An 11,222-nucleotide genomic window follows, 5' to 3' on the forward strand; every position below is an offset into this window, starting at 1 on the left:
TCTTTCAATAATAGTTTAATGAAACGTCAAAGCTTCCGCGCTGCGCGGAGGGGGGGGGGATGAATTAAGAGAAGGATTAAGAGTCGAGAACGGTACAACGACTTGTCTTCTTTCTCTAATACTTTAATGAAACGTCATATATAGCTTCCGCGCTTTGCAGAGGAGGGAGGGGGGAAACTCACCCCTCCCTACATCCCCCTGCATTACGTCACTGCTGGTCACCATTACGTACCAATATTTGGCTCGCATAATTTCAAATTTGGGCCCCCCCCCCCTAAGAAATCCTGGATCCGCGCCTGGTGGAAGATGACGACGACGAGGAGGAGGGAGAACCATCAAGACGGCAGTTTGACGGCGATGAAACTAAGAAAGGAGAAGCAGTCCTATGACTTTGATGCCACCACAGAGCAAAACCTTGTTGACTTCTTCGGTTAACATGACTGCTTTTATAATAAAGGAAGTAACAGATATGCTAACAGCAAGTTCAAGAAACATTTTATGGAGTTGCAGTTGCAGTTGTAGTCTTCTTGGTAATACTGTCATCGTGTAATATCAAACTTTCAACAGTCATAGAATTTTCGACAGTATACGGCAGCGTTTTTTTTTTGCAACCCGACTAAATAGGTTTTTTTTTGTAAGATCTTCTTACGAATGACTTGTGAATGCCGTGAGTTAAACGTACGAACACCTTGCGAGAACAAAACTCATAAGATTGGCGTAAGTCTGACGTAAGAAGAACACAAGGCGTTCTTACGAAAAACGTACGAACTCTGGGGCCATTGTATAACCGAAAATCACTTCGTTTCTCAAGAAGGTCTTGAGTTGTTCTCGCGAATTAAACGGCGTTCGTACGAACTCCGTAAGAAGGACGTAAGAAACTATGCACCATCTGCGAATCTCTACGAACTCTGAAATTCGTAGGAACAGGGAGATTCGTACGAACGAATCGTTCGTATGAACATTTGTGACCGTAGCATAACGTATAATTTCATATTCATCGCTAATGAAGCATTTAAAAGAGCAGGATTAACGGAGTAGAAAGCGAGATTGATGGGAGGTGATGATGATAAAAAAAAACAGGAATATAGGAGAGAGAGAGAGAGAGAGAGAGAGAGAGAGGAGAAGGGAGGGAATAATGATAATGAAAACACTAATAATGATAACAATAATAATAACAATAATGATAATAATAATAATAATCATAATAATAATGGTAATAATAATAATAATAATAATAATAATAAGAAGAAGAAGAAGAAGAAGAAGAAGAAGAAGAAGAAGAAGAATAGGAAAAAAGAAGGAAAATGAAAGAGAGAGAGAGAGAGAGAGAGGGGGGAATTGGCAGGAGGGAGAAGGGGGAGGGAGGAATGGGGGGGGGGGGTTAATCTTTTAAAGTACCCATACTTGTGCCACAGTGGGAGCACTGGTATATTGGTTTAGGCTCTTGAGTCTATGTACGAGAGGTCCAGGGTTCAACCATTTCTCGTTACTTGCATCGTCAAATTACCATTTGAATTGAATTGAATTTATTTTCTTCTGCAAAACAAACATTACAAATTTCATGGATTTTTTCACAATATAATAAAAAAATGTTGACATTAACACAAAATGTAACTGATAACACATTATCAAGAACTATTCATTAATAGATCTGCAGAAGAAGAAGGGCTATCAAAATGAGTCTTTGCTTGGCAGCGTGATAGCCCAGGGTTGGGTCGTGATTAAAAGAATAACAAAAAACTGATGATGGTGAAGATGATGATGATGAAAATGAAAATCTGAAAATAATATTGAATTTTCAATCAGCACTGGGAATAGATCAAACAATGTACTGTGACAAAAATGCTTTCTTCGTATTTAATTATAAATGGATTTAGGGTTTTACATGCAGGATTTTATTGAGTCGGGAAATGCATACCATAGATTTGGACCATGATGTCTTATTCATTTATGCAAGATCCATTATTTAGGATTTATCAAAAGAAGTTTAATGATTCCGAGGGCAGGGGAAAAATGAATAGTGTTATTCAATACAAATAAATTCTTAAATGAAAAGGAAGTAGGTTATTCATGAATTTAAACATAAAGATTAGTCTCTGTTGTGCGTTTATACCAAAGATAGTCAATGTCGTAAATTCATAATATAATTGGTTTGTATGAGCTAAAGAATGGGTGCCGGCAATATGCGAAGATCTTCCTTTTGCAATAAATAAATAAATAGGGTTAATTTTTGTCTTTGCACTTGAAGCCCACACCAAGATACAACATGACATGATGAACGAGTTATATAGCATCAAAAGGGTCTTTTTAGGAAGCTAATTTTTGTCTTATAAAAGTATACCAATATTCCTAGATATACATTGTAATTGTATGTAGCATGTGTTTATTCCAGCTGAGACTTTCATCAAAAATGCCTAATTTTAGAATAAATTATAAATTACAATATCTTAAGGAAAGTCTGGGGTATGAAGTTCGTTTGATTTATATAAAGAGATAGTTTATTACTTTTAAAACAAGTTAGATACTTTTGATAATTCAAAATTAAGTATACGAATAAGGGCATCCGAATTCCTATCACAGTAAAAAAAAAAATGTATAAACAATAAAAGGGATGAAGCATTCATATCAATAATATACGATAAGAAAAGAAGAGGACTTAATATTGATCCTTGTAGGACTCCACATTTAATTGTAAGATATTCCAATGTAAACCTACTATGTACCATGACAAATAATCTCTGAACCACGAGAAGAGCAACTTACTCCTCGAATTCCATACATTTGATTTTTTTTCCCCAATTGGAAACGTTTACTTGGATTTGTCTCATAAAAGAAGTTGACCACAACACACAGTTTTGAGTGCAGGGGTCACGGGCACGGAACTGTAACATACGTAGAACGCTCATCCCCATTCACAATGCACAGATCGACATGTGGCCGTTGAATGTGCTGGGATAAGCTCGAGTGCACACGCCGCCATTTTGCTTAGTCCTCGATCTTTTCAGCTCACAAATTAAAAGAACTTCAGTCTGGCCTGTCTGTGTCGTTGAGAAGAAAGTGGCGAACACAACAGAGGACTAACAAAAATGGCGGATATCAGGTGATCACGTACGAGTGCCACATTTTTCGAACACTACATTTATTTACAGTTTTGTGAGTACGGGCCACTGGCTTCATTGACAAGTAGTTTAATATGTGAATGAGTAAATTCCGACGAAAATATACATCTTATCAATACAAGTTTTTGAATACCAGAAGAAGGCTAACGATTACCATGTTTTTTGTTGTTGTAAATGAACTTCTTGATCTCGGTTGGCGGACTCTGGGACCTGCTTGTTGGGGGCTCTGCGCGCGTGAGACTGTATCGTATCCATGATCGTATCCTACCATCTTTCATGTTTTGAATTGCGGAGATCCTTGAAACACGTTGGTCTCTTTGCCAATCCACCGGGATTAAGAGGTCCCTCCTTCACAGGGGCCCCACTCACAAGCTTTGCTTTTTGGGGTATCAATTTGGATCATGTTTGTTCGTCATGATTACTATGCCATGTGTATTTTAATAAACTGAACTGAACTGATTACTATATTCATTAGCCGCTAACCCCAAAGCAACCTGACCACATTGGTGAGAACGAGTGAGAAATTGCGAGAGGGGCCGACTCGGAAGTGCAACTGAAACTCGCTATTTTGCTCTTCTCCAATTCAAATAGAGACGACATTGTGCTGGATTAGTATGTTTTTCCAACAAAAGTACAGAGAAACTGCATATTATTATATTATACCTTTGAAAGGTTACTTAAAGTAGCCACACGAAGAATCAAAAGTGTTTTGAATTGATGCAAAACTCATATCATTGCGAAGGGGAAGCCTTGCCGATCAAATATACAACAACTCTTCTCTTCAAAATATGTTTGGGGCCCACAGTAATCAACTCTCAAAAATGTTAGTTTTGAGATCCAGATTTTCTGCCTTCAGCGGTCCTTTGTAGAGCGTCAATATTTGTGACGTCACATACGGGACACGGCTGGCTAGCTGCATACTGCTACACGGCACTGAGCTGTTTGTCCAGTGTGTGACGTCACTTTTCAGAGCTCGCTACGCTTGTGTGTTTGACTTACGTTCAGGGGCGTTCGGGGGTCTAAAGAGGGTCTTGAAAAATTGCATTTTACGCCTTTCCATGATATCTATATGATTTCTTAGCAAATGGTTCGTGTTTTTCAAGAGAAAATCTTTCCATCCATATGTAATTTGTTCTAATTATGAGTTGTTAGTGAATTTTCTTTGTGTTGCTCCTTTAAATGTACTCCCTTTTGCAGCCAACCTCAAATTATGTAGAACTTTGCAGGAATTATGCATATATCATGTATGTCCTATCTGTGAAATTTAAACGTTAGCAGTGTCCTAATATTAAATTATGCAAGGAAACCCGTTTACTTGCTAGACTTCACTGTCAGACACTATTGAGTGACCGACTGGCTTTTTTTCTTCTTTGGTAATAACATACATAAAATGAGCTGTAAAGGGTACATTAGCATTTGTCTACATCAATAACCCACTTCTTGTGATGGCCAAAATTAAACTGATTGAATCTTTACGCAGCATAAAACGTATGACCATTCTGTACAATGGTCTGAAAATCAAGACTATTACTTATTGGCTCTATAGCTCCTAAGTCGATTTGACAACTAATAGTCGTTATTTTCCCACTTGAAGACATTTTCAAGCCCCACCTTTTTTAGGGAAGTTCTAAATTAGTATCATCTTTCAAATGCCGTTGGAATTTATAACCTTTTCATTTATTTGGCTTGCAAATGGGACATAGTACCTTTAAGTGACTCTCGGGCACCCCAATGCTGGAAAGAAACGCAAATTCTTTTTAATTTAACTTTTTCATGAGAAAAGGCTTATTAGTTCTTTGCACGCAAGTCAGACTGAGCGAATGATACAACGTTTCCATTATTATGTAAAAACAAAATATTGTGATTTAGCGTATCAAACGCTTTTGATAAATCCATAAAAATCCCAATTTCATTTTTTAAATTGCCCCTTGCATTTAATATTTTATCATACATTAATTTTGAACCAAAGCTAGGTCAGAGGAATATGAATTTCTGAAACAATATTTATTTAAATTCAATATTTCATGGTTATTAACAACAATTGTGTTGTATGAGAGAGCAGCATTATTATCATGACTGTTATCCTAATCATTATTTGATTATAATTAATATCATTATTATCATCATTATTATCTTTATCGGTTTTATTTTCTCAATTTTCGTATTATCATTATTATTATCATTACCACTTTCATTATTACTATTGTTATTTTAGTAATGTGAACTATATGATTGCAGTTACTATTATTATTAGTACCATTACCATTATTATCACCACCACCATCGATATTCTCATCATCATTCCGCATATAGTAAATCATGTAATTATTCCATTTATATTTTTTTGTCTGTAATAAAGCCAATCCTAATGATTGTGGGAAGACCTACGAAGGAATGAACACCATGATCGTCGGCGGTAAACTAGCAAAGGAGTATGCGTGGCCTTGGCAGGTTGCTATGTTCGAGGATGGGGAGGTCATCTGTGGAGGCTCCTTGATTGACCCGTGGTGGGTCATGACAGCTGCACATTGCGTGTAAGTCAACGATGATGAGATGATGATGATGATGATGATGATGTTGATGATGATGTTGATGCTGATGATGATGATGATGATGATGATGTGATGATGATGATGATGATGATGATGATGTGATGATGATGATGATGATGATGACAACGATGATGATGATGATGATGATGATGACGATGATGATGATGATGATGTGATGATGATGATGAGGGTGATGATGATGATGATGATGATGATGATGTGATGATAATGATGATGATGAGGGTGATGATGATGATGATGATGATGTGATGATGATGAGGGTGATGATGATGATGATGATGATGACGATGATGATGATGATGATGATGTGATGATGATGATGAGGGTGATGATGATGATGATGATGATGATGATGATGTGATGATGATGATGATGATGATGATGATGATGATGTGATGATGATGATGATGATGAGGGTGATGATGATTATGTTGATGATGATGATGATGATGATGTGATGATGATGATGATGATGAGGGTGATGATGATGATGTGATGATGATGATGATGATGATGATGATGTGATGATGATGATGATGATGAGGGTGATGATGATGATGATGACGATGATGATGATGATGATGATGATGATGTGATGATGATGATGATGAGGGTGATGATGATGATGATGATGATGATGATGATGATGATGTGATGATGATGATGATGATGGTGATGATGATGATGTGATGATGATGATGATGATGAGGGTGATGATGATGATGTGATGATGATGATGATGATAATGATGATGATGTGATGATGAGGGTGATGATGATGATGAGGGTGATGATGATGATGATGATAAAGATGATGATAAGTGCCACCGTTTTCAAAATGGTAGAATAAAACTCTTTAACATACAACTATGGATGATTCGGTCTATAGGAGCAGGTGTAGCGTGTCTTACGCTAAGCGCACACGATACGATCCTCCTGTGATCCTATTTTCGAAGAAATGGCAATCATATTAGATGTGGAAATGTACTCAAACATCGTATTCGTGATTTAGGTCCTTAGAAATTATAAGAATACAAATAACTGGAATTTTAGTGCATTTAAGCCTTCTATTGAGAATACAATCTGAATCGGCATCAACTCGTAGACAATCGCACGTCTACGGGTCTGACGCCACTACGATTCCGAGACACTTAAAACGCTTTTAAAAAAATCATTTAATGCCACATTCTATTTCCTTTTCTTTTGAAGCGATCTTTTGTCCCTCTGCAATCCTGAATTATACACTTTTACAGTCGGTTCTATCGATACAACTGTAGACACTGATGTCTCACAAGAACGTCAGGCCTCAAGAATCATTGTCCATCCCAAATACGACTTTAGAGATGATTATAATTACGATAATGACATCGCTTTGTTTAAGATGAACGGTTCGTTTACCCTCAGCGAAGATTTCAAAGTGAATACGATTTGTCTTCCTACTGGCGACATGGAAGACCAATTCGTCGTCGGGCAGAATGCAACAGTCACTGGATGGGGAAAACTAAAAAGTGAAGGTGAGAATGATTTTGGGTCATGTAGGCAGGCCCGTAACCAGAGTTTGATGTTGGGGGGGGGGGGGGGGGGGGGCACATACATTAATCGATCGAGGTCAAAAAAGGGGTCTAAAAAGTTCAACCGATCTTGGATTTGTTTGGGGGGCGCGTGCCCCCCCCCCCCCTCGTGGCTACGTGCCTGCATGTAGGGATAAATATTGATTTTCAGTTTTATTGTTAGATTCTTATATTGCTTATGAGTTCTTTTAAATTTCATGTCAAGTGACGTGGCATTATTTTCGTCCCCCCCCCCCTCGCGAAAAATAAACCCCTAAGCATAAATATTGCGGGTATCCGTGGTGAATAAAAGTAAGGTTACAACGGAAGATATTTTTGAAGCCCTGCAAGCCGGTTGCCCTCTGAAAGTTTTCTTTTCTTTTAAGCCGGGTCTTTACGGGAAAGTTTAAACCAACTCTTCTTTAAGCTGGATACGCCACTGATATCGAATGATGGAAATTATAAATCACCTTTTTTCTTGTTCAATAGGGGGGGGGGGGATTGAAACCTTTTATCCGCAAATCAACTTTCCAGATTCATGATCGAGAATGATTAAACGTTATTTTATGTGATCAAAATACGCTAGATAAGCTATAACATTTACAGTTATATTCGGTCTCTTCGTTGTCAAAATTCAAAAATTCTCGGGGAGGGGGGGGGGGGGGGGCTATCCCTACCCACATCCTAGTTCGTCTATGCAAATAATTATGTATTTCCCATTGATTATTCTTTTCGTTAATAGAGGAAAATTACCCTGATATGTTATATGAGGCAAATGTTCCCATCTATAACTGGACAAAGTGCGATCGGTCCCTAGCAGGGGATGACATCTTCACTGATAACATGATTTGTGCAGGCTACGAAAAGGGCGGTGTTGATGCTTGCAAGGTAAAATTCAATCAAGAATTTCAAAAAATTAATTTCAACGAAAATATACAAATTTGGATTACAGCGTGCGTCCTTTTCTTTTAGATTTAATCATTTTCCCATCGATTTAGGTCCACTCAATTATTTGAGAGAGAAGAGCGATTTGAACAAAATAGACGTATACAACCCCCGCCCCTTTCGTTTTTACTTTAATCCTTAACGATAAGCCAATCCACAAGCACATAGAAGAACAAACAAACAAAGTAACTAACTAACAAACTAACTAAATGACTTACTACTACTTTATTAAACAAACAACCAAAAATATCTCCAAAAAAAAAAAAGCTGATTTGAAAGAAAAAAAACATTACACAATAATTAATGTATATTTCTGACACCTCGAGTATTGCAATAATCATGTCCACGAAGTATAGCTTTGCCTACATGGTTCCAACTTGATGTTTCTCTTGTGTATTTCCTTATTAACCCCTGTCAAAAACCATGATCATAAATCCTATATTCTTGGTATAATCTATATTAATAACATTTTCTCTAATGGTAGTCATAATGCCTTGAATTTTTACATTTTTATCAATCATAGATTAGAGTACGTTGTTAATTGACATTGTTATAGTTTTTAGTCCAAAATTAGATAAACGCATACTACTCGGAGCAAAGTCATACGACAAAGACACAGGTGCCTCGTAACGTGCAGTGTAAAATTTAATACGATGTACAATATTCAATAATAGGGCAAAACCCCTATTATGTACAAGCCCAAACAATAATTACATGTACCTGACTCCCGATAAACGCCTGTTTAGGACAACAATCCCTAAAATTCTATAACCCCTTTAAAAAGTGTCGTGATATACGTTTTTGCGGGGCAGGAGGTGGGAGCAGTCTTTCGTACAAGGTATGTTCGCGCAGAGAGGTAGTGCTCCGGATGCAATATCTTAATGTACATTAACCATGGTTAGGCCTACTATCAGTAGCCAAGAGTAGGCTCAAAATATAATTCACATATTATCGGCAAAGAAATAAGAGAATTAAATTGGAAGGGATTTAGTCCTTTTTAATTGTTCCTGAATGTCCCAATTACCCTTATAGGGCGACAGTGGCGGCCCCCTGGTGGCGTATCCATCGAGTAACACCGACCAGTACTATCAGATTGGTGTGGTGAGCTGGGGGAATGGGTGTGGCGAACCGAACTCACCCGGAGTCTACACCAGGGTCACACGTTATGAAGACTGGATTCGATCTTTCTTTAACACCCCAACTCAAGAGTCATGTAAGTTTAATGGCTATTTGTAAAGCGCTATATCCATTTCACAGACATGTTCAAAGCGCTGAGATTATACATGAATAAAGTTAACTACAATTATGTGTAAATTGCAAATTGCAATACAGAGTCATGAACAATATAATAAGAGTAAAACAGAGTGCTTCGAAAAAATAAGTTGACATGCATAATACAGTAAGGAAATATATATGCTATGACGGATCAGTATCAAATTAATCTAAATCGGATTTGAACACGTGCATTTTAAGAGAAGACTCATGAGTTTACAGTTGCTATTTCCTTTAGAGGCTGTGGTAATTCATTCCATAGAACTGATCCAGCATATGTGCAAAAGATTGATCCCTCCACGAACTGTTGTTTTGGGGGACTACAAGAATAGAAGAGTTAGAAGATCGAAGTTGTCTACGAAGATTATGGAAAGTGAAAAAAGTAAAGTTGTACTTAGGGGAAGCACCACGCAAACAATGAAAACAAAGTAACAAAATCTTAAATATTTTCAAAAATTAAATTGGCATTCAATGGGGAGATTCCAAAATGAGAGTTACGTGGGTAGATCTCTTAGATAAAGTAAAATGCGGGCAGCAGTATTTTGTAATTCCTGCAAACGAGAGAGTTGTGTTTTCAAGTGAGTAAAGTGGTACATAGGAGAATCACAAAAGTCTAAACGAGATGAAATGAGGGCATGGACGATCTTTTCAGTTGCAGAACGTGTGAGATATTTACACATTAAGTTGAGCTCCTAATCCTATAGGATATTCCATGCATGCTTGGATGATTTTATCACATACATGTGTTATGCAATTTTTCACTTCTAGTCATTTTTGCAAACCAATTTATCAATCGGCTATCCCGCAGAAGGCCGTATCGTTGTCAAGTGGGCTGCAGAGCCGAGTACAAATAACACTACATCTTTCATACGAAGTAATGGGAAAGTAATTATGAAGCCATAGCTCCCATAGCTCAGAGAGCTGTGTTTCTCACGAGACAAAATTTAAGTTACATTATTTGTGGTTGTGTGCGGACATAATAACTTGTAGCTAATCGACAAATCTTGCCAAATTGACCAGCAACTCAAATTGATTTACTAAAAACTTCTTTCCATCCACGATATTTCAGATGTACCATGCGCTTGTGATGATACCAAAAAGATGTCTTCATCGACGATAGCAGCTATCTCAGTGTTATCTGTATTGCTCGCCATTTTCATATGCATCAGTGTAGCTTTTGGAATTTCTTGGTACAGACAGGATAAATAGGGTCAGAGCAAGTAGGTGTTCAGAGTACCCATTCCCCAAAGTTCGTATTTTTAAAGTTCCCTTTTGAATGAAAAGGAATATTTGCTTGAATATGACACAGTTTGCTTTGCTTGACGCAGTTTTCCATGATGATTGAGGTAATCTGACATTTGGCTATGATGTTGCAGAAAACTTCGATTGAAAATGTAAATAGAGTCTGTATAAATGAGTGAATATCTTCATTAAGATAAATGCCTCCAGTGGTCAGATTAATTTCAAAAGTGTTTTTCATATAGGTGAAGCTGGGAAATCGATTTCTTTCTGATCATTAAAGGTAATACAAAGTTTTGGGAAATTTTGCAAATTGGCTGAATAGGGATTCTTTACAATTTTGATATATTTGGATGCCCCTGTGGATGTTTTATAAGCACTAGAAAATTTAGTCCCTAAAACACTTCTGCTTTCGAGAAAAATTTAATATCAAAATTTACCGGTGCTCCCGGTAAATGTTGATAAATTTCAAATAGCGCCTACGGCCATACAATGGTAGCTATGACCATGAAAATCTCAGAATAT

The 11,222-nt window shown here is 37.3% G+C and overlaps 1 protein-coding gene across 1 annotated transcript; it reads left to right on the forward strand.

Moving 5' to 3' along the window:
• The first annotated feature begins 306 nt into the window (after nt 1-306).
• LOC589018 (serine protease 52-like) lies at nt 307-10,312 on the forward strand. The gene is made up of 6 exons (XM_030985130.1): nt 307-430; nt 5,479-5,653; nt 6,901-7,205; nt 7,984-8,129; nt 9,219-9,399; nt 10,227-10,312. Exons 1-6 carry the CDS (start codon nt 307-309, stop codon nt 10,310-10,312), a joined length of 1,017 nt encoding a protein of 338 aa, XP_030840990.1.
• The last annotated feature ends 910 nt before the right edge of the window (nt 10,313-11,222 follow it).

Source organism: Strongylocentrotus purpuratus, unplaced genomic scaffold (assembly GCF_000002235.5).
Source record: "Strongylocentrotus purpuratus isolate Spur 01 unplaced genomic scaffold, Spur_5.0 spur5_scaffold_14, whole genome shotgun sequence".
Lineage (NCBI taxonomy): Eukaryota > Metazoa > Echinodermata > Echinoidea > Camarodonta > Strongylocentrotidae > Strongylocentrotus > Strongylocentrotus purpuratus.